We start from the raw sequence: 24784 nt of genomic DNA on the forward strand, positions 1-24784 counted from the left end.
CAAACCCTACCATTTCAAGCAGGTATGGCTAAGATGCAAGTGCCTTCTTTTCCTCAGTAGGCCACAGGGAGCAAGAACTTATGTCAACCCCCTGGGCCACGTTTGGGATTGCAACAGGAAGTGCTGACTCAGATGACATCTTGCACAGGGATGCCCCTAGCAAAGAGGGATAAGCATGCATGGTGAGCAACTGGATGATCATGCACACAAATCACCAGGGAGATGAGTCTGGCACAGGGGTAATCCAGCAAGAGCTGCAGATGCACACAAGAACCTGGAGGGAAAGTGCAATGTGCAGTCATCAATAAAAAGAAGGGGGAAGAAGAGGAGGGGGAGCACTTGTTATCTTCTGTGGAAAAAGGAAGCATGCAGTGATGCCTTTTCGCTGATCCTAGAATCACGAGACAGACACTGTTAGGTGATTAAAAGGGGTTACCTTTACCAGGATCCTTAGGTGCACAATTCACTAGGTGGAAAATGCCGAAGATGGACCCGTAGCATAATGCAGACACAATTTTTATACTTTTAGCAAATTAGCATATCTGAGAAAACTCCCCAGTAAGAGACATCAGTGGTGAGGTAATTCCTTCCCGCTTCAACCTTCTTTGAATTTCCCCTTGTTTAGACAGGAACTAAATATTGCTTATGAAAATGTGCCTCAGACAGCTAGTTTCAACCTTGGTTTCCCCAAGAATCTAACCTTGGATCCCCAGCTTGTAGCTGCTAGGGAATTTATTTTGTCTTTCTGTCTAATAGGGTAGGTAAAATGCTAGCTATAAATACTATGATAGGCTACAGAGCTACAAATAGATGTGTAAAAAATATAGAAATATAATAAAATAATATAGAAGAAAAAAAAGGGAAAAAAATATTTTGGCATCAGCAATGGTGAGAGCACATGAATGAGAGAGTCTTCAAGGAAAGGTGGATCACCAGAAAAAGTTGCTATGTGCAGCAGTGAAAAGGAAGACTGTGAATTGAATTTCAAGGGGGAAAGTGTGAGAACTGCTTCCTGTGGAGAAATGGCAAACACCTACAGAAACTAAAAGGAAAACAAAACCCAAAAACAAAAACAAAAAAAAAAACAAAACCCCAACATTGCTAGAAAATCCAGAGATAGAGTTTCCTCTGACTACACACAAGGAAGCTTTACTTTAATTGACTTGCTGCTGTGCTTATCTCTCCGCAATAAAATGCATTCACCCATCCCAAGCTCTCAAAAAACCCTAGTGCAGTAATAATTACAAAACCACAAGCTTACATCCTCTGAAGAGCATTATGCATATGATGAAAGCTGCAAAGAACCTTTGTCAAGCTGTGCCTAAAGAAGAAAGGGGTGGAAAATGAAGCATTTACAGACATAAGAGAATAGGAAAAAAATAAACAAAAAACAAATTCAGGGAAGGGAAAATAAAAGGAAATAAAACAAAATCAGAGAAATAACTGTTCATGTGGGACTTGTTAAATGCTACATGGCAGGCAGGAAATGCTGATAGGTTGCTTCACTGCATTTGGTGCCACACTTTCAGTATTCTTCCAAACTGATAAGATTTCCCTATCTGAAGGAAAAAGCATCTTTACTGTTGCTGAAGTGGTTGACTCAAACAACCCTACTTCAGGTGAGAGAGTGGCAGCTGCAGGGCTGCACGGCAGCAGGACATCCTCTGGGCTCCTGGCTTTTTTCTTCCCTCCCTCTCCAATCAGACTAAATGAAATGGAGCTATTTGTGGGTTTAGAAGTGGCGACATTTCAGCCCGCTCCATTCCCAGGTGCCAAAGGGTTGAAACAAGAGAAAACTCTTACAGAACATTTGTGCACTTTCCAATTGCCACACAAGCAGCCAGAGAAACAGCTCAAGCTATGGTTCAATTCCTGAGCAGCCCCGAGAAAAGGGTTAGGAAACTACCCTTAATTTTTTTTTTTTTTTTTTTTTTTTTTTTCAAGTAAGGCAAGCCGCTGTGAAACCTCGGCATGGTCTGGACTTAAACCCCAAAAGTTGTTGAGTTGCAGCCAGGCATTCAAGCCAGAAGAATAGAGGTTCCCGACGCTGGTATTCTCTCATTCCCTGCCTCCCTTCCCACTCCGGGGCATCAGCAACTGCACCCAGCAAGATCCTCTCCTGAATTCCCTCCCCTCCCTTCAGGATCGAATAACATCCCTGGGGCGATTGCTCATACGGAAAAGCAACATGAGGAAAGTATTTAATGCATGTTTATGTCTTTTAATATAGTGTAGCAGCTGGAATCAAAGGCAAAAACCCCGGGCCTCAGCACACGAGAATCGTGGCTCTCCACAGAGTCCCCTTGTAATCACCGCTGCTCTCTGGACCACAGCTTTAGAAATCAGGCGCTAACCCCTATTGCCTAATTAGCAGAGCCGTGTAAAGCTTAGGAACAGGCATATCTTCTTCCTCCCTAAGTGGCCACTGAATAAATGCTCCCCAGTTCACAGTCCCTTTTTACATTGCTGGCATTACCAGTCCTTTGTGTACCCACATGCTGTTACTTAAATTGCTTCCATGTTTTCATTACTTGCTCTCTGTGCTGTGTGTATTGAAACTCCTGCAAGATTGCTGAAGTGGTATTTCAAAGCACTGGGGACTGCTGGAAATGTAGCTGGAAATATTATGCAACAAGCAATGGGGATTTTTCAAGTCCTGATAGAGTTTTCATTTCCTCAGGGAAAAAATGAATTTGGGTGCTACTCCATGATGTGCAGGACAACCATTCCCACCCACCAGAGGCACAAGAATGGCACTTGCAGCTCAGTCTGTGTATATTCTCTGCATCCATGAGTAAGGTGGTAAACTCAAATAATGCTCCCATGTGCAAGGGAAATGTGTATATTGGGCCAAACTCTCCTGGCAAAAATCCATAAAAGACAGTGGATTGATGCCAGCTGAAGGTCTGTCCTGCTCTTTAAATGTGTTGTTCCCTCCTTCTGCTGCCAGGAGCTGCTTTTCTGGAGCTTCTGCTGATTAAAGCAACAGGCAATCAAAACAGCCTAACGCTGAAATTTCAAAACCGCCAAAACCATTTAAATGTGACAAATCACTTCCCCACCCCCACCCCCACCCCCGGCCACTACTGCATCTCTCAATGGTTCTGCATGCTCTGTTGTTCCTGGGAAACACACAGATAGATGAGAGAGCTATATCTCCATGCAAGTTTCAACTTGCTGTTTCCTCCTAGTTATCTTCCCCCACAAAATTTTTGTACCCACCACAAGATAGCCATTGGCCATAGAAGAAGTCACTCTGCTAGCACTGGAACTTCTCTCCCACTCACTCCCAGCCTCTCTTTCTGTAGTGCCTTTGATCATCCCTTGATTCAAGGTGTTCACAGCCTGATTCTGGAACCCCACGAGCTGAGGGGCAGGCATGTTTCAAATCCCCCTGGCTGCAGGGACACAGGTTATTCCCCATCCTGAAGATGCAGGCTGTAGGTTTCCAGGCATCACACCCCTTGAGATCACAGCACTGGGGTCTTCCAGACCCCTGCTGGGGACATCTCTGCTGCAGCTGCTGCTCAGCAGCTGCCGCGCAGCCGCCGTTGGATGTTATGCTAATGGTGTACTGGGGCAGCAGCCTTCTCCCCATCTGCTCAGAACACCCACCTGCTGGGTGCTGAGGTTTTTTTGTTTGTTTTAATGGCCAGATTAGACCAGTGTTGACCCAAAGCGCTCCCAGATTGAGAACAGGGTGTGTGTGAGCACAGCCCCAGCCAGCTTGGATCTTGCAGCTCAGGTGCAAGCTGGATGCAGCCATGTCTGAGCCATGATCTGTTTCTTTCAAGCTTATCTTCCTGCAATTAAAGTCATCACCCTGAGCATAACCATGCTACAAGATGGTTTTTTTTAGCCATTGTTCCCGCTGAGTTTGTTTGGTTTTTGTTTGGGGTTTTTTTGAGCATAACTTCCTTATACTTAGCTTTATTTGTTCAACCTTTTGGATGACCACACAGAAAAGTACACACCTTCCATGCCCATCAGACTGGGTGATAAATAGAAATGAAGGTTCTGATTTTGTGCAGTCATATTCTCCACAGTCCATGCATGATAGGTAGGGGTTTGCTGTTCTTTTTTTCCCCTCTGCATAGGTACGGAAGGATTGCTTGTGACACCTTTGCCATCACTGAGCATAGTCTCATAAAACTGCTGCTTCCCCTGAGACCTCTACAAACATTCGGGGAGGACAAGAAAGTGGAAATTAAACATTGCTTGGTGCTAAGAAGGTAGCCCATCCTTTTCAATAGGTGGGAAAATCTCTTCTCAAAGTGTTGTAAGTGTTACATAGCAGGGCTAAACCTCTGCTGTGTTAAAAAGAGCTACCTCTCTCTTGCCCATAAACTACATGATTTAGAAGATAATGAGGAAAAAAAAAACCACTTGAATTTTTGTTTGTTTGTTTTTAAGTTCAGCTTGTAAGAAAAGTGAGTGATGTTAATCTCTCTGGGCTCTGCCTTGAGTCAGTGGGGAACATTGATGCATAAAAAAGTGATTTTGAGTCATGAAAATTTTGGTGTAAGTCAGTCTGCCGAGGAAGATTTCTCCAGAAAAAGGTGGTGGCAATTAGCATCCTCAAACTTCACATAACACTCTGAGCACCCATCATGTGTATGAGGTATTGGAGAAGAAGGATCAAAACTGCATGAACAGGAAAACCAAGCCATGACTCAAGCCCTAATCAGTGGGTGCCTAAATACCAGATCAATTTTTTCAGGTTCTGCAGACACTCGTGCATCTTTTATCAAATCTGGGTTCTGTCTGAACTCATCACAAAGCCCATGTGTTACTAAGGAGGCAGAGGTGAAGTACTTTTACTGTGACCTGACCAAACATACTTGGCTGTACTTAGGACAGAAAATACCACTAATCCAAAAATTTGTGTCCCCAGCAGTGCTGATTAATACATTCAAACTAAATTTGAGTCTATGTACTAAGTGTAGGCAGCACTACAGAAAAATCAAGCCGACAACAAATCAAAAAGGTGCTCCTGAAAACAGCACATATAAAGAAAGGATTTTCTTTCTTTTCTCATCCTTGAATAAGTGAAAAAAATAAAAAAAAGTTCAATTTTTTACCCAGACTTAAAGTACCAAAAATTTCCCTGCAGAAAGATATTTCAAGAAAATGATATGCATCTGGAAGAAAATGAGACTTATAATGGAAGTATTTTCTGTAGCATAACTATAGTGCTACTCACACAATGCTGTAATCAAGAATAATGGAGCCCATCACCCAGAATACAGGAATGAATTCAATTGTTCACCATGCACATACCTCTGTTTTAAAAATGCAGTTGAACGCTTTAACTGCCAAAAGGCTTGAGCATTAGTGCTCAGGCACAAAGCAGTTTAGAAGTGAGCTCCTTCATTTCTCACTCATGTAATCATTAATCTCAAAACTCAATTACATACAAAAATAGAAGAGGCCTGGTTGAACTTTTGATCTCTTCTGAAATTGATTCATCTGAAAGATAGTTCAAGATCATTCCCGATGCGTATGTGGCAGTGCAGGATGATACTTGCCCTGTGCTGTTCCAAGGCCAAATCTTGCAAAGGACCCAAATTCTTTAAGAAGATTCATTCCTCCCCTCTCTCTCTGCTCCTGGGAGAAACTGGAAATGTGTAAAAGAACGGGACCTACCTTCTTTTTGGAGTGTGGTCTGTCCTCCTCTTTAGCTGTTTTGCTATTTTTCCCAGTTCTGGAAAGCTTCTGCTCCCCAGACTGCTTGATGGTGATTTTGATCTCAGGAGGGCAAATATAGTTCTCCAAGTTCTTTGGGGGCTTCTTTGCTCTCTTGGTGGTCTGGATCTTTAGTTTTAAACTCCCCTCTGTGAAGTTAGCCTCCTTGATGGAAAACTCCTGCTCCTCCAGGCCATCTCCTGCCACCCACTTCTCACTGTCTGCATTGGAAGTGGAATCCACATCTCTTCCGGAACCCAGCTCATCCTCTTCCTCGGGCTCCAGCCTCTCACTGCTCACCGGGATCCCTTTCCCCACGCCTGCCGAAGACAGCATTGTCTCCCCTGCACAGCCTGAGACAGGTGAAGGCTTTGTAGAGGTGACAGTAGCTGGCAGAAAGTCTGCCTCACCTCCCCTTTGCCGGGAGCTGCTCAAAGTCTCTCTGGGCTCCATGGCAATACCACAACGCCCTGGAGTTTGGTCAGAGGGAAGGGGAGTATGGGGGGGGGGATGAGGGAAGCAAGGGCCGATATGATCCCAGGGAGCAAATGGCGACTGTCCACCAAATTCAATGTCCCGGTCACCCAGAGGCTGCAAGATGCTCAGAAGAGACCAAATGTGCCACTGTCAAAAGAAAGGAGAAGAAAAAAAGAGGAAGTTAGCACATGCACACATATATCAAATGAATGTGAAGATGACTGAAACAGGGCATGGGGCACACTTAGGCTTCCCCTGCAGCATCTCAAGGGCTTTCCTTGAAGCAAAATGGGAACCAAGGCTCACCAGCATTTCTGAGGGCTGGATCTGACATCACAAAGCAATGAACAATAGCCATTGTCTATTGTTAAATTGATGACAATGAATATATACTTTAAAAAGAAGCAAACACCCAAACTGTTGTCTAAGTGGAAACATCTTCCACTCGACTTGTACAATGAATGAGGGGACAGCCAGCGCTCCACACCCATGAACCTCCTCATTACCTTGACATGTTCACTGTCACTGAGGGGGGAAAAAGTAAACTCAGACACTTTCCTTGGTTAAATAATAACCCAGTGATCAGAGCACAGTAAATGTGGAGCTGCCCTCTGAATCAGCAGCAGAGTTTCAAACTCTATTTCCTTACTTTCCAGGTGTGAGAGAGACATGCCCTTCACTGCCAGCTCTTCTGAGGGGAATCCTGCTTCGGATAAATAATTCATTAGAGACCAACTGCAGCCCAAGAGGCTCTATGGGATACTGGAATTGCAGTAGGATCGACCTGGGCTTCTTTTAGGGCATGTCAGTGTTCCAACCATTGAGGTGCATGAAGGAAAGCTAAACTCAAGGTTTTCCAGAGCTCCTCATGCCCTCAGGTACCGGTGTTCTGTGGGAAAGCCTTGGGCTGGATGATGCACAGACTGGTCTGAACCTTGCAAATTTTATCTTTCTTACAGAACATCAGAGATGGAACCCTTTGAGATAGAAACACTCCTGCTTGGTACCTTACAAAGCCTCAGTTAAAAGGAGAAGCTGTGAATGTTTAGTTGAGGCAAAAGTCATATCACCAAAGGACATATTGTTAAAAGTAACACTTATGGGGTGTTTTAAAAGGTTTTGAAGTGCTTTCACGCACCCTACCTAAAACTCCTCTATTGCCACCCCCACACACACGCCTCAATGGCAAGCCAATTTCACCCACAAAATTAGCAGAAGAATCCACAAAAGTGTAAGTCTACAAAATTTGTAGATAGAAATAAATATATTTTCTGCTACTTTAGGAGAAACAACCCCTCAGTGGATAAGAGGAGTAACACTTGTGGCAAATGGAGAAGAAAACAGGAAGGCACTGGCAGGAGTAGGGACTGGGGGTGTAGACTGGCTCTTTCAGGAGTAGCTCCCTGCTAGATTAGCCCTGCTACACTTGACCAACTGCCATCAAGATCTGAGCACAGCCTGGGAGTTCCCAGGTCATTCTTGGCAGCAATATGCCATTGAGAAAAAAACCAGGAGTTATCTTGCTACCTATCAACTCAGAACAACAGGGCCACTGTATACTACTGTAAAGCACAGCTCACCTAGAAGAAACACATGTCATTGTGCCACTGGCTTATTTTTAGCTTTTTAATGGTATCTTGGAGGAGTTTGAAATTCAGCAGGAAGCAATAACAAGTGCATTTTATTAGTTATAGATCCACATTTGCACTGGAGTGTGGCCGTGTCTCACTTGTCTGACCTGGGCATGTATGGCTACTAGTAGAAAGTCCTAAGCATCCTAGAGCTCCATGAAATCATGAGCGGACCTTCACCCAGGTCCCAGCAGATGCAAATTCAAATAAAGTTCCCATAAATAGCACAAGCTGACAACCCAAGCAGAAAGAAAAAAAAAGAGATAACTTGGAGTTGCCATCTGGCCTTAGGGATGGTTTGTGTAGCTCACAGGAGATAGAAATACACCACAAAAACATTTATACTTAAGTTGCATATCTCCTGGCAATAGTGGAGAGACTCATTTCCCAGACTGGTATCACTGGTCTTATTTGAGATGATCTTGAGGAACTAACAGATCCAAGGTCTCATGCATGCCTGCCCTGACTCACCCTGCGGTCAAAAAGTCTCTCCAATTCACCTCTGGAAACAAGGATCACACTTACATCCCTTCAAACCCATTTCAGAGTGGGTTAGTTAAAGTCCTTACATAGTTTTGAACCCAGACTATGTGGTGGTTGCTAATTACTAACACAATTAGTACATGAAAGCCACCCAGTTTCAAGGAGCTGCTCTGCCTAATTGACTGACTTTGCACCTTGCCTCTCCTTGTGCCTGTGGAGGTGATGGGAGTTGGAGACACCTTCCTCTTTCAACCAGTCCAATCAAGAAAACAGAAAAAAAAAAAAAAAAGTTCTCCTGTTATCTGCCATTTGACATTGTTAATCTGTGTGGAGAGGGACACAATGTACACATTCTCCTGGGCTGCAACACAAACACAAGGTGGTAAAAGCTCGGTGGTGCAGCATTCCAGGGAGTTACCGCTCTGGTATGCACGCATGTACAATGGGCACTCTGTGCCGGCCTCCGCCCACAGGCTTTTAACCTCTCTCACTGCTGACTGCAAAGAGCAGGCTCAGGAGCAGCTCAGCAGGATGAGCCTGCAGCCACCAAGGGTGCAAGGAAGGGACAACTGCCACTGCCATAATGAACCAATCCTCTTGGGATGCTCAACTGAACGAGAGCTTAAATGCAGCTCATGATTCTTCGACAGGAAGAGTCATCCAGGTTTTGAGCTACTGGGTAACGCTTTATGGAGGGTGAATAAAAAGCCAGGTTTCTGCTCCAAAGTCTGGTTGTGAGACCCAAACGCTGGGTCATAACATCCAAATACTCATCCTTGCTTGGCTGTGTTCCTCCAGCTCAGCATAAACAAATAACAGATAAACAAAGTCATAGCATTACACCCATGTTAGATAAATTCATGCCAAATTCACCTTAAAACCCAGCTTACATATATTGGCCTCTTGCTCTGCCAAGAGTCTGCAGATGATATCATCATACCCACAGGTACCAACAAATAACCCTGCACTCAAATGCTGCACCCAGAATTAACTGTGTCATTGTTTTAGATATCTCCTTACTCTCCTTCAGGGTTAATAGTTAAATGACTTGGGTGCAGGGACATCATACTTGTCTTTCTAGTTTGGGCAGGCCATCTGTGCTTTGACTAATTAGATACCTCACTTCAGGCCTCTGAATGCGTAATTTCTACTGGAAACCTCCCCTCTCCAGAGTGCCTGCAAGAACAATCACAGAATCATAGAATGGTTTGTGTTGGAAAGGATGCTAAAGCTCATCCAGTTCCACCCCTTTGCCATGAGCAGGGAAACCTTCTACTATCCCAGGTTGCTCCAAGGCCAGTTCAACCTTGCCTTGGACACTCCCAGGGATAGGGCAGCCACAGCTTCTCTGGACAACCTGCCAGGGCTTCACCACCCTCACAGGGAAGAATTTCTTCCCAATCAAATTTAAACCAACTCTCCATTGGTTTAAAGCCATTCCTCCTTGTCCTGTTGCTGGAAGAACTCCATCTCTGTTTTAAATACCCGGGACATAAGGTATGTCTAAACTTCTAAGTGCTGACCCAAGCTACCCTTCCAGGCCTCCAGTACTCACCAGCATCAAATCCCATTTCAATAAGCAGCTTCAGAGGCATTTTACCATCCAAATTGAGCTAATGGAGAAAAGCATTACTGCTAGCAGACTTCCTGCAGTCAAGTTAAATTTGAGGAGGATAATTCACAGGTGAATGACAACAAATTTCACAGAAGTTGGCATTAGCTCTTAATTAGGGAGAGATTCACACTTCCTCTGATAAGTACTGAGAAATAATCAAATGCCTGCTTGCTCAGCCTTGTTACCAGTGCTCATATTTCTTATCAGCTCCTCTGGGCACCTCAAACACTCTTCTGGAGGCAAAGGCCTTCAAGTATAAGACCTCCCTTTGGGTCATACTGGAGCTTTCCTATTAAGGGTTCTGAATATGCTCCCTTCTGCCCCAGGCAACCTGGTGCCTGTGAGTATTCAGACACCACAGTTATGAAGTTATTAAAGTGAAAATTTGCCGAGGACAAAAGCAGAGGTGAGAGCCTATAGGAGGTAGGAGAAATCCACCTGCTTGGGATTCTCTGTGAAATTAAAGTGGACATAATACTTGGCACAGCTTTTGGCTTAAGTTTAGACTCGATGATCTTGGAGGTCTTTTCCAACCTTAGTGGTTCAATGATTCTGTGATTTTAAGTGTGGCAACAACCACATTAGAAGAAAGCAAACCCTGTTTTGACACATGCAAGCAAGGCAGGCTCAGCTGTCCAGTGTTTCTGCAGTTCCACTGAGCTGCTCAAGCATTAGGAACACCAGCAGGGAGTTGGGAGTGATATTAAGAGGTGCTGCTCAAATCTCTTCTACACCTATACCACTGTAACTACTGAGACTGCTTTAATTTCATTTATAGAATCCAAAATGAATGGGTGAAGAAAAGAAAAAGTCTGATAAACAGGTTCAAGTGAGGGGAAACTAAGACACAAATCTGAGGCTGATAGGGGATGCAAAGTGGAGGTCATAACTTTCCAAACTCTGTGTCTATCAGGTTGCCTTTGGATCTTCCATTTTCCCATGGGACATTGCATTAAATCCCTAATCTCTGCAAAATATCTGGAATCCCAGAACCCTCTTTATGCTCCATCCTTCTACAATCATTCACCACAAAGCACTGGAGACTATGTGGCAGTGCTTAATGAGATTTCACCTTTTACTCAAAAGACTCCCAGCTTGGTTTCGTGGTCATATATGACACTGTGGAAATGCAGCTGCCTCTGGGCCACAGGCCAATGGACAACTCATGTTACAGCCAAGGGCAAGTTTTGGTCAGAAACCTGCTTTTATGAGCAGTGTCTGTGAAACTTCATAATTTGTCACAGGTCTTAAAAACCCAACATCTTGGCATGAGACAAGCTGCACTGAACCCAGTTAACCCATACTGGAGTAAAAAAATGGCCCAGCCTATTCCTTTGTTATTGTTTTGCAAAAAGGAATTGGAATTTCATGCGTGCTTGTGGTCTCTGTCCATTCACTGCCAGATAGCCAGCAGCATCACTTTGATGCTGATCAGGAACAGGCATCTGATCACACTTCTACGGAATGGGCAAGCACACAATATGAGGCTTAAAATTTTCTTCATGATGACTTAAAGGCAGTTCCAGAGGATGGCAAAACTTGTAAGCCATAAAGCCAGCGTGGTGCAGACAAGTGACATAACATGATACAATACAAAGTCTTCTGGGATAAAATTAAATTTGCTGCAATTTTTTTTTGTTGTTTTGTTTTGGTTTTGTTTTTGTTTTGTTTTGTTTTTCTTTTGAACAAATTTGAACCACTATGAGTCTGTACGGGATCAGTATCCTGTACCAGTAATGTATTTAATCCATGGCTCAGAGCCCTGGAGGTGGATTTATGGCAGCTTTGGACCACAGCCTCTTGTACTTCCTGAGGCTATGATCCTGTGAAAGAACAACCCAACTTTGGCAGGGAGGTCATATAATGACTATGACAGTTATTTTCTGTTCACATTATGGATCACATAGGAAACACCCTTCTCCTGTCACCTGCCTTGTGTCCATCTAACTAAGGTATGTAATTCATTAATAAGGTGAATTAGAAGAAATGTGATTCCTCTTTATGTGGTCCCTCTGCCTCCGACTGTGCTTTTGTTCAAATCCTTCTAACTCTTGTCTGATTTTGCATGGATTGTTATGAGGACTTTCTAAAAAGGGGCAGGATGCAAGCTGTCCTAGATGTGGGTTATCCACATAAAAAAGGAGTTAATGGCAATTTTCAGAAATATAATCTTCACTTGTTTCCATCAGATTGTGCTGAGTCCAAGAGCTACCATCCCTGTGCACCTCCTGAGCAGCACTGACTGATGGCTGTGCCTCAGTGTGCCCAAATCTGGCAAAGGGAGCCAGGAAAAATCAAACTGGAGGGAAAACGACATGATAAACCAAATATCTGCACAGCCGTACAAAGCTGCAAGCATCCTGCCTAAGACAAAGAGACAGAAATAAATGAAAATCCAAGCACATCTGTAATTAGAGGCATGTAAGTGTGCACATTACACACACACACATATCTGTCTTCTCAACATAGACACATTTAGAGTAGATTATGGAATCATATCTGACTCCATAATTAGGTTTGAGACTTTATAATTAGATCAGATAGTCACCTTTCTATATAAGTAACTAACTGTCATACAGGGCTTCCAGAAGGGCCAACTGAATGATTAAACTACTGACATGGCCATAAATCACAAGGACAATAAAAGCAGTACTGCCCAAGGTACAGCTGTGGCAATCGTGAGTGTAGCAAAGCACCCATCTGCAGGAGCATGCTGCCCAAGGACTTTTACAAGCTCCTGCCTGAGAACTGTACCAAGATTTTATGAATCTACTCACTCATAACCTAAAGCTGTATCAGAGTTGGGAAAAGGATTGTAGTCATCAGACCTGTGAGCACCTTCTCATAGAAGCTTCTGATCTCTAAAGTTATCAAACTCTTCCCTCTTGTTCCCTCTGAGATAGATGACAAAAATTTGGTATGTGTTGGAAGGGGCTTTAATGACTGTCTTGTTCCAGCCTTCTGCCATGGGGCAAGGACACTCTCCGCTAGACTAGGTTGCTCCAACCCCAAGTCCAACCTGGCCTGGAACACTTCCAGACCTTTACAACTTCTCTAGGAAATCAAGGTGTAGCATTTGGTCCTAATGACATCAAGAGCTGGCATGTGGTTTTTGACCATTTTCCTTGTGAACCAGTCTCCAGGACATTGAAAAGCAGGAAGAGATGCCAGCTGTGCCTCAGCTCATTACAACACAAAAAGTCAAGTGGATAGATTTGCCTAAATCAGGTCAACTTCAGGCTGCTGAGCTCCAAGACCAATCATCATCATTCTCAGCATGATGTACAATCAGAAGTGACTCCTGGGATGGCCCAAGAGACCACCCTGAGCACTCTGTAGGACGCAGCAGAGTGTGTGCCACCGCAAGGATAAAACTTATTCCATTAACAACAACCATATAACTCTTTGGGAGGAAGTGTCAATGTGCACAGAATAAATACTTACTACGTTCCACCCAGCTCTAGCCAAGCACAGCGTCCTGGAAGTAGAGGCAGCTACTCCAGGCTACAAATGGAAAGTTTTATTGGTATTTAGGGAAAGGATATTGGCACAGACATCAGCCACAGAAAGCAAAACCCTGTACAATTCCGTCATCTGTGTTACCAAACTTTCCTAGATTGACTCTGTTCTTGGAGAGCTGCCATCATACACAGTAGCCTCCTTCTAACACCGTCATGGGAGGGCAATAATCTCTTCTTCTTCCTCTGATCAAACATTTCCCTCTGTGCCATAAAATATTTGGAAAATTATTTCTCTATGTAAATCATTAATGAGAGTTTTGTTTTTATTTACTGTTGCTGCCACAGGACTCCTTCTTTCACCATTTTCCCCCTTCTCCATTATTTCATTTTTGCTTGCACATGTGCCAAATAGACCAGCTTCCTCTTCCTTCAGGAAAAACAAACAAATAAATAAAATTTAACAACACATCTGATAGGGAATGCACCATGTCTTGGCTCAGCATCCATTTCTCAGAGCTGTAAGTGATGGCACAAGGAAGATCTAAAAGGTTTCTATCCCATGCCCAGTCTGGAGTCTGTACAAACAACATCTTGTATTATTCCATTCTGCATGCTTCAAATAATGTGGGGAGTAAGAAAGGTTGGATTTTGTCCATCCAGGACACTTCACTGTGTGTTTCCATGCTGAGTAAGCAGTGGTGTCTTGCTTGGTGCTATATAATACACCAAGCACCCCAACATCAAGAGGGGACTGTGAGCAAATGGAATGTCTAAAGGGCATACAAGAAGAATAGCAATAGTTTGGGGTATTTAAAGGAAAGCATTGGGACTGCTTTGTCTGGCAGAGTACATCAATCTTTTGGGGAGAGTGTCAGGGCCAGAAATACAAGAAATTCCCTTAAAGCCTCACAAATAGAGAAAGGAGAAAGGAGAAAGGGGAAAGGAGAAAGGAGAAAGAAGAAGAAGGAGAAAGGAGAAAGGAGAAAGAAGGAGAAGGAGAAGGAGAAGGAGAAGGAGAAGGAGAAGGAGAAGGAGAAGGAGAAGGAGAAGGAGAAGGAGAAGGAGAAGGAGAAGGAGAAGGAGAAGGAGAAGGAGAAGGAGAAGGAGAAGGAGAAGGAGAAAAAATCAGGAGACAAAAGCAGCACAGGACACAAGTGGATGCAGCTGGACGCACACAGGACAAAGAGCAGCCCACAATGCTAGGACAGTGATATCAAGAGGCACAAAAACATTAGTTGGTAGCATGCTGATGGGAAGACCTGAGCCAGGAATAAAGGCAAGATAGCTGACAGCTGCTGTGGGCAAAGGGAAGGAGCACCTTTGCCTCTAATTGGGCTGAAGAGGAAGTGGTTACAGAAGTGCTGGGTGAAGTTGAGTCAGAAGGAGATAAAAGCCTGCTGAGTATCCGAAGGCCTGAAAGGCCTCTACAGCTCAATTACTTTACTCTGCTCTTTGCACAAATTGTGCTCCCTTCAAGGCAGCGCAGAGCATCAGGAGCCCCAGATTCACCACACAAATCCCTATTGAAGCAGGACCAGCACTTTTGATTATTTCTCCCTTAGACTCAGAATCATTTAGGTTGGAAAAGCCCTCTAAGATCATGGACTCCAACCATTCCGCCAGCACTGCCAAGGCCACCCCATGCCCCCAAAGGCCATATCCATACATTTTTTTGAGCACTTCAAACATGGTGATTCTAGCATTTCCCTGGACAGCCTGTTCCAATGTCTGGCCAACCCTCTAGGAAACAATTTATTCCTGTATCTAGCCTAAACCTCCCCTGGAGCAACTTGAGGCCATTTCCCTTCATTCTGTCACTTTTAATACTCCTACCACTGACTCCATGAGGGTGTTAAAGGTTGCGATGGTATCAACACTTGGGAAGGAATCCAATGTCAAAAATCGTTGTTTGCCTGAACTGGATAGCAACCCTTATGGAATCAGGAATTCACTCCTTCAGAGGCACTGAGAAGACAAGTAAGTCACCCCACAACAGTATTTAGCCACAATCCTATCTCCTACCAATATATACCAAGCCTTGGGCTGCTTCGTGCTCTGGTGCTCACCATGGCAGGTCACATCCTTGTCACCATCCCATGACCTCACATTTACGTGGAAATTGGTCTCCTCTTGCATGGCTTTTCCACACATTGTGCTCACTTTCAAAAGGATGCATCAGACTCAACAGCCCTACACAGGAAAGGTAACACAGGCTTATCCTCACCACCTGCACAACTCCTGTATTCTCTGAAAAACCCCTCAGCTGGATGGACAAGTACACAAGACCCACCCACTCAGAGCGCCTACTCATGAGCAAGAGTAAACCTGACCTGGAGATGTGTGAGCATCACCAGGGTCCATGTTCCCAGAGTATTTCCCTGGCCACCTTCCTCTTTGGTCAGCAGCTCTTCTTCAAAGTTTCTACTTAGTCTTGTGGAGAGACAGACATAGAAGTCAACAAAACCCTAAATGAAATAATGTCAGAAGATTTCTTTTCATACGCAGTCATCCCAAACCTTACTGAAAAGCTCACTGCATTTGGACAATCTGTCCTCCAAAGTAAATCCAGCTTCAAAAGGGCAAAATAGGTCCTAACTCTGCTCTCTCTCAAAAGCCGATAAATAGAAATTAGCTATTTCCTTCACTCATTTCCTCAGCTCTGAAATATAAGCTGTATTGTTCTCTGACTGCTTTTATTCAATTTAAGAAAATATTTTGTCATGCTTTATTCACCCAGCTGTTTATTCTCTTAACCCTGTACTCTCCACAACCAGTCAAATGTGAATTCAGAATCCAGGTTCCTGTTGCAGCGCTGTGCTTGGTCCCAGCATCCAGCAGACCTCTAAACAGGTGCAAAAATGCAATGAACTTTTGAAGCCACATCAGGTAAAGCCTTCTCATGGGGAGGAGAAAGAAACAGTCTCCAAGTGTTGCTAACCACATACACTTGCAAACTGATTTCATGTCTGTATCAGAAGGAAAAAGGAGTCCCCATATCATATGTTTGCAAATCTTTTTCAGATATGACAGTTCCCCCAGGCTCAAACACTGAACTGAGGGATTTTGAAGTCCATCTTTAATCAAGGTGACCATGTCCTGAAAACATAAATCATTTTATTTCCTCGTCAAGAATAACGGGAAAGTAAACTCTTTTTTAGCAAGCTGGAAAGAGAGAAAGTAATGAGAACAGAACCTACAATAGCAGCAAAACCAGTCCCAGTGGAAACCATAAGCCCTGCAGCAAAACACTGGGAACCTTCTCCACTAAGGTTCTCCCACCGAGTCTCACCTTTCTCATCTTGGACTTCGGATTTATGCTGCCCTAAGTTTTCCTGGACTTCCCAGCAATGAGGCTAGAGCTTACTATGGATTTCCTCTGTCTACTTACTATTTTATAGGTCACCTATATTAGAAAAATATTCCTGCCTGTGAGGGTGGTGAGGGACTGGGAGAGGTTGCCCAGAGCAGCTGTGGCTGCTCTATCCCTTGCGGGGGTTCAAGGCTAGGTTGGACAGGGCTTGGAGCAGCCTGGGATAGTGGAAGGTGTCCCTGCCCATGGAAGAGGGTGGAATGAGATGATGTTCAAAGTCTCTTCCCACACAAATCACTATATGATTCTATGATTTACACACAGATTTGCTGCCCTCATCACCAGAAGCATATTTAAACACAGAACTTACAAATTTTAAACCCTGAATGCCTACATGTTATGGTAGGCAAAAATGATGCTGCATTTTCTGAACATGGTTTATAATTTGTCCCTCCATGCTTCATGGAACTCATTTTGGCAGTTATTCATTCTGCCTTTCAACATTGTCGCAGACCCACAGATCACAGATACTACAGAGATGGGTAGTTAATGTGGAGCAAGGAAAACAGCCTAGGCACATGGTTAAACAAATCAGTCATCCCCGTTCACTGGGATGTCTTTCATTTCCATCACAGCATTCTGTTGGATCCCAGAACTGTTTTTTACGTGGTTCATTAGACAATAGGCTTTCTTGCTACTAGTTGGGTCAAGAGTCAAAATTTCTGTGTAATTGCAAGTCTCAGGGCACAAGGCAAGAGTTTTTCAATCCTGGAGGGTGTTGTCCAAAGGGGAAAGAAAACAGAAGAGAAAGATTATGTATGAGCAATTGAGCCCTACTGAGAAGGAAAAAAAGTAACAGAAACTGGGATTAGGCAAATCTGGTAACGGAAAACAAGGGTCTTGTTGGTAAATTGGCACTTGCACTTAAGAGGTATGTGTGGTGGAGAAAAGGAGCTTAAAGGATGGGTCAAAAAAGAGCAGAAGAGGAAATTAAGCAGCATATGAAGCAAAAAAATATATGGTTGGACCTTTTTGAGCATTTAATTTCTTGAGTTAATTAAGCACAGGGCAATATCAGTTGTTAAACAAGAATAGTTCCCAACTTAATCAAAGTACATTATTGAAAACAATATAGAGCAACCTCAGTAGAGAAACCAGTATATATCAAATCAAGTTAAATAGCTCAGTTATGATTATCATTAATAATAAATCATGACCACTGTTTCTTTTGTTTGCCAGCAACCAGCATAGTTTATGGCTCTGCACAAACCTAACACACCATTTTATAGCATTTCAAAAACTGTGTCCTCCTAAAATGATAATGTGTTAATAATCTATGCTGGGCTTTTTGGCAGGAATCAAAAAGCTCAAACGACTTGAAATAACATCAGCTAAAAATTATTTATTCCCCATCCCTAGTTGCAGAGAAAACAGAGGTTTTCTTGGCTTAGTTACTTCTCAATAGACTTCTGGTTTCAATTAAAATTTTGAGTCTGAGAAGTTTAAAAAAAAAAAAGTTGAAGCCAATAAGAGATGGAAGAGAAGTCTCCATTCACTGAGTGTTTCTGCTTGTTTTTTGTTTTTTTTTTTTTTTTTTTTTTTTTTTTTTTTTTTTTCCCTATTTTTACATAACCCTTCTGATTTAAGAGCACAGATTAAAGTACAAGTCCATTGTCTGGACAGTTGGTTTTTTTTTTTTCCTTCTCCTTTCAGCTAAAAAAACAAATGGGATGAAAAAAAGTTTCTCCTTTAAGTGAAAGGAGCTTCTGCTGAGGGGTGTAATCTCAGCAAAGGCTGAGGAAGTGCAGAAAGCTGTGCATGAAACAGACACTTGCACATTTTCCCATGAACATGTCCAGTCCCAAGGCCAGATTGGATGGGGCTTGGAGCAGCCTGGTCTAGGGGAAGGTGTCCCTGCCTTGAGGGACAATGGGACTGGAAGGAGATGACCTTTAACATCCCTTTCAAACAAAACATGCTGTGATTCTATGATTCCCTGATAGGAATAACTTTTTACTGTCCACAGTAAAGGGTTCACTTGTTTTCTCAAGTTCATGCTGTCAGTACCTGTCTCTAGAGACCTGATAATACCATTTCTGTTACCCGCACCAAGGGAGTCCTGCATGCAGGGGCTTTCAAACCAGTAATCGTTCCCATTTGGGCCCATAATACTCCAAATATCCAGGACTGGGTTTGCCAGCAGCCCTTTCCTCCTGGAACAATTCTGTCCATACCAGGAGGCTCAGATGCCCTCCCTGACAGTGGAGCACTGACCGGTTCTGTGCTCTCCTCTTCCCATTCCTCTGCATCCTTTGCCGTGTGACAGACAGGTATAGAGGCACAGACGGAGCATCCCCTCCAGCCCAGAGCGGGGCCACCGCGAGCCGGTGACTAATGAAACACCTCTGTATACCGGGCGAACAGCCTGCCAGGCTCCCCTGCCCTCCTTCCTTCGTCCTTCCACTCCTCCCAGAGCCCGGCTGAGTTAGGCCGGCTCACAGCAGCCGCGGGGACACCGCCACCCCACGGTACCGGAATGGGTGGATATTCCCCTCGCATCTCCCCTCGCGTCCCCCTTGCGCATCCTACACGCACTAAGCCCTTCTCATCACCCCTCCCGAGGACAGGGAAACCTGCCCACCGGGGGTGTCCGAGTCGGGTGTGCCCTGTCTCCCCCCTGCCTCCCCGGGTTGGGCTCCCGGCGGCCAAGTGCCCTTTGAGCATCAGGCGTCAGGCCCGGGATTATCGGGGCCGTTTATTTGAAGCGGAAACGAATCGGAAATCCTTCTCTCAACTGCCTTTTGGAGACATAAATACAACAGGCAGGGGCAGCGTGGGGAGCGCCGTGCCCGGTAGGGCGGTGGGATGTTGGGGTGCAAACACACGAACACGCTCACACTGACACACACTAACTCACACTGACACACGCTCCCAGGGCAACCGGGGGTGCGGGGGACCCCATTTCTCGTTGCCCTCCGGGGAAACCGGGCGAGGAAGTGGTGTGAGTGTGTGAGTGCGAGTGGGCAAGAGCCTTGCGCCGGGGCTGGGGTTGACAATAGCTGCCCGCCCGCTGCGTGTTACCCGCTCTTTCCAAACCCACTTCCCAGCACGATGATATCGGCGGTATTCAGCCTGTCCATACCTGAACTCCGCTTCCACCCGTTGTGGGAGCACAAGGGGCCACCAGGGTCCCGGGGGCGGCAATCGCCGGCTTATTAAGAATCATTATCCAGCCACTGAGCGTGGTGGGGCTGATGGTGGGGGTGTCCCGCTTTGCTAATTACTACACCCCCCTCCCTCGTTGTTCCCCAAAATCGCAGCTTTTCAGGACTGCTTGTCCTTTTCAATGTCAAAACACGGCGGGGGCACCCCGGGGCAGCGGCGCCCCCCGGTTCACCCGCGGAGCTCCGCGCTCACACAGGCTCACACTCACACACACAAATCCCCATAAGGTTACAGTGTTGCTCTCTAGCTCCACTTAACCTGCAATTTACGAAGCGGGGGGGTCGTGTCCCCCCCCAATTTCCAAAGGCACACACATAGCTGCCACCTACGCATATAAACACATACAGGCTACCAAAGCGGGGGCCAGAAGACGGGGGATAAGGCGGGGGTGTGTAGGAAATAAATACATTATTCAAACTCCGAAAAAAAAAATCCCGAGCAGCACGGTCTTACACACACCACCAGTAACCCCCCACCCCACGACAACCACACACAGACACACACATGCCCCTAAACAGGCACAAAGCATGGGGAGGGAAGGGGTCGGAGGGAATTGGGGAATGGGGAGGAGGATTAACATGCAATGCATAGAGGAGAAATATTCCCCCTTCAAAAAAAAAAAAAAAAAAAAAGCCCTTTTCCGCGCCATTGCACAGTCATAGCAGTGGGGAAAAAAAAAAAAAAAAAAAAAAAAAAAAAAAAAAAAAAAAAGAAAAAAAAAAAAAAAGGAAGACATTAACTTTTGCATGCAGAAGGGAAAAAAAAATAAAAAAAAAAAAGAGGGGAAAAAAAAGAAGGGGGGAAGGAAACGGAGAGAAGCGTACGATCCTCCTGCAATTCCGATATTCCGATCATCAAGGCAGACCTTTCCTCGATGCCTCAGAATTTTTGTTCCATTCCCCTCCGTCCCCCCTCGTTCCCCCCCCCGCCCCCCCCCGGCATTTACTAACCCATATCCCCAAAACGGCAGCCGGGGGCTTCTTAGTAGCTTCCTCTTCTTCTTTCTTCCTCCTTCTCCTCCTCGGATTTCCCCCCTTCTTGTCTCTTCTCTTTTAGATCCCGGTTCCAATCCCTCGCCACAGCCCCCAAAGGTGCTTTTGCTTGTGTTGCGGCAAACCCATGGCGGTGTTCATCTGTCAGATGGGGATGAGGGGAGCGCCCGGCCGCGCAGCGCACGCAGAGCGCAGAGGGAGGAGGGCGGGGGGAGGAGGAAGGCACCGGGGAGAAGGAGATGGACGGACAGACAGACGAAGAGATAGCTCGAGAGATAAAAGATAGATAGAGAGGGATAAATAGAACGAGATAGAGCGAGAAAGGGGGGAAAATGGCGTCTTGGAAAGCCGGAATCCCGGAGTAAATCAAATTAACACGCAACACCCAGAGCAGTCCCGGCTAATTTTAGCAGAATCCAAAATAAAATGAAAAGGAAAAAAGGGGGGTGAGTAGGAGGAGAAGGGGGGGATAGGGGGGCGGGGGGTGAAAGAAAGGAGGAGGGGGTAAGAAGGGGAAAAAAACCGAGACCGAAAAAAAATAAAGCCCCTCAATGCACTGGATAAAATCCTGGATTTGAAATCGGTGGAGCTGGTCTCCAGCTCTCTCGCTTTTTCTTTTCCTTCTTCTAATTTTTTTTGAAGGGGGGGGGCTCTTTTGCTCTCTGCTTGTTGTTGTTGGTTGGTTGGGAGCCTTTTGCAGGGGCGCGAGGTTGCAGGGAAGCGTTTTCGGTTTTGCTTTTCCCGGCGAGGAGTTTCAAATATATTAAAAAAAAAAAAAATCAAAAAACACTCAAAAAATAAAAATAAAATAAAGCAAAAGAGCAAAACCCCGCCAGGAGAAAAGGGTTGCTTGGCGGCGGAGAGAGAGCTTCCCTTTATCCGGGCTCTCCCTGGGCTCCGGAGCGGGTGCCGGAGCTCCGGCGGGCTGCGGGGCTGCGGCCGCCCGCCCCGCTCCGCTCCCCGCTCCCCCCGCGCCGCCCCGCGCCGGGCCGGGGGAGGGTGAAGGGAAGGCGGAGGGAAAACACCCCCTTCTCCTGATGGGGCCGGAGTCGGTGCTCGCACACTCACGCAACACACGCACACCCCCGCATCCCCTTCCTCGCTGAGAAAGGGTGCGCCTGGGGGAGGCTTTTTTGCTCCCCCGCTAGATTTTTCCTTTCTCTGTCTTTTATTTTGTCTTTTTTGGTCTGGTTTCTCCCCCTCCCTCTCTCCCTCCCTTCAAGGGGCGGCGATTTGGTTAAGCAGGTCTGGGGGGCTGATGTCTCTTTCCTCTGTTTCTCTCACTCGCTCCCGGAGTCCTGCAGCACTGGGGGCGGGGGGAGGGGGCGAAGTGTGGGGAAAAAATGGTAATGATCAGGCACACACACACACACTCGCACTCACACGCAGACACGCACTCGGTGTGGCTGCAATGCTCAGCTCTGGGTTAATGTACTCAACAGTGCCACTACCTGACACAACTGCAGCACTGAGGGGGCAGGGGAGAAAAGACAGAGGAGGTGAGATTCAGGGCAGGGCTATTTATCCCATTTATCTCACTCCAAGCTCAGTCTCTCCCACGCCCTCCACACCGCCCCCCCGCCAGCCCCCCATCTACTTTTCACTGGGGGCTCGTGACCTGTGTGAGACATTTTGGGGTACCGTGACTGCTGTTCAGGCCACACTGAGGATTCCCTCTCTGCAGCTGGGGAGATAAGCAAGGAGTTTCAACCCCTAATTTAAGGACTAAATCCATTCCCCCCCCACCCCCTTTCAGAATGGACCAGCAACAGTGCACAAAATGCAACACAAACTCAGCTGCAGGCCAGTTGAGCTGAGCAAAATCCAGATGGCTTGGCTTTTACTTCCCCACCCTTGCTCTGCCAGCAGTCTGGATGATGCTGCCTTGTGGGCTGCTGGCTGGGCAAACCTTTACTCACATGAGTAAATTGCTGGCCTGCCTGAGTAATCACAGAATCACAGAGATGATGAGGAGGGGCCCCCAGAGGAGGAAGGCTTGTGGAATGGAGCTGTGGAATTGTATTTACAGATGAAGATAACATTCCAGGGGCAGGAGGGGGAATGTAGGGAGTACCCCACTGTGTTCCTCTGCATGTTTGATCTCTTGCAAAATGGTGCCACAGGATTCCCTGTCCCGGAGTGCTGCAGGAGGCACAAAGTACGCCAAGTCTCTCCCCTTTGCTCTGGAACAGATGGTAGCTTCAGGCCCTCATCCTAAGTGACCTGAATTCAGTGTGCAGCTGATGCAAGGGTTGACCCTCACCTGCCACGGGGGCTTATTCATGTTCTGTTAAGCCTTATGTCATAGAATCATAGAATTAGGTGGCTTGGATGGAGACTTAAAAATCTTGTCACACACCCTGCACATTGCCCTGCAATGGGCAGGGATGCCTTCCACTATCCCAGGCTTCTCCAAACTTCCATCCCACCTGGACTTGGACACTTCCAGGGATGTGGCAGCCAAAGCTTTTCTGGGCAACCTGTGCCAGGGCCTCACTACCCTCACAGCCAAGAATTTCTTCCTAATATTCAATCTAAACCCACCTTCTTTCAGTCTGAAGCCATTCCCCATTGTCGCATCACTCCAGGCCCATGTAAAAGTTCTGCTCCAGCTTTCTTGGAGCACTTTTAGGCCCTGGAAGAAGTTCTAAAGTCTCCCTTTCTCCTCTTCAGACTGGAAAACTATGAGTCTCTCATCCTCTCCCTTTAGGGGAAGCAAGAGAACTACAACTCAGATCACAGCCTAACACCAAATGAGTAGAAGAGATTTGTGGGGCCATGAGATGCACAGCCTTCACCAGCCCTCAGCAGACTCAGCTACCTGGGTGAGTATGTGCCCTCAGCCCTACTGTGTTCCTGGGAAAAATTCCTGGTTAAAACACACACCAAAGCATCACTTCTCTTTGGATCTCCTCAAATGACTGACATCTGCCAAGATACCTGCAAATCCCAAACATCTGAGCTGAGGGGCAGCAGGCTGTGCCTGTCCTTCTCTCATGGTCTTTTCCTCATGCTTTTCTCCAAAAGGAGTAAACAAATAAATCAATAAAATACATAAGAAACCTTCCAAATGACAACCAAGAGATCAACCCCATCTCTATCCCAAACAAACATGCAACTCACAAACTTTCGAATCGGAAATGTCACACTGAAAATGTTGACGTTTCTGATTGAAACCAAAGAGGGATTGTCATTTCCAATCAGCTCTTTGACATGCAAGGGAGGCTTGCTTGTTTGAATTAAATCACCCAACTGGAGCTATGTTTTGTCATTTTATATCCAAACAAAAGAAAAAAGAAACAGTTTCAACATTTCTTGGCAGAACTGATGAACACATTTCATGCGAAGAATTCTGGTTCTGAAATAAAAACTCTTGGCAGGTGGGGTCTGTGTCAAAGAACTCTACTGACCATCATCTTCCTCTGTGGAATAAGCTGACACATGGTGATGAAATAATTAGCTTGATTAAACTAACATAGAAAACCAAATTATGGAATCAAATACTTAAAAAGAAAAAAAAAGGAGCGAAAGGGAAAGAAAATAAAATAAAAATCGTGTTTACTACCCCTTTGTTGGATGGAAAAAATATTTTGATTATATTCAATAAATTTAGGATAAATATTATTTTATTTATTTTATAATGAGCCTTTTCTCCTTTATCTTGTATTTATTTTCTTCTGGAGATGATAAATATAGATAAACAAATGTATTTAAGCAGCCCCACAAAAAATAATTTTAAAGTAAGTTCTATTTATAAAGCAATATAGATAATGGCTTATTTAATGCTCACTTTGAAAATGTGGCAGAGTTTAAAGAAACAAAAATAAAAGAGACTCAGACCTAGTAAAGGATGTTTGTGATTTACCCAAAGTTATTTTTAGGCATGTCATATGTATAACTGAAAG

General features: G+C 45.2%; 1 protein-coding gene across 3 annotated transcripts in view; it reads right to left on the minus strand.

The window, feature by feature from the left end:
* SETBP1 (SET binding protein 1) overlaps window positions 1-21642 on the minus strand; it is a 266963-nt gene extending 245321 nt beyond the window's left edge. For all 3 annotated transcript variants that reach the window (XM_066339223.1, XM_066339222.1, XM_066339221.1), the window contains exons 1-2: window positions 20838-21642; window positions 5647-6309 (exon numbers count right to left, since the gene is read on the minus strand). In XM_066339223.1, the coding sequence (XP_066195320.1) occupies window positions 5647-6138 (492 nt within the window). In that variant the 5' untranslated portion in view covers window positions 6139-6309; window positions 20838-21642. The remainder of the gene's footprint in view (window positions 1-5646; window positions 6310-20837) is intronic.
* Window positions 21643-24784: the final 3142 nt, after the last annotated feature.

This window comes from Sylvia atricapilla, chromosome Z, assembly GCF_009819655.1.
Source record: "Sylvia atricapilla isolate bSylAtr1 chromosome Z, bSylAtr1.pri, whole genome shotgun sequence".
Taxonomy (NCBI): Eukaryota; Metazoa; Chordata; class Aves; order Passeriformes; family Sylviidae; genus Sylvia; species Sylvia atricapilla.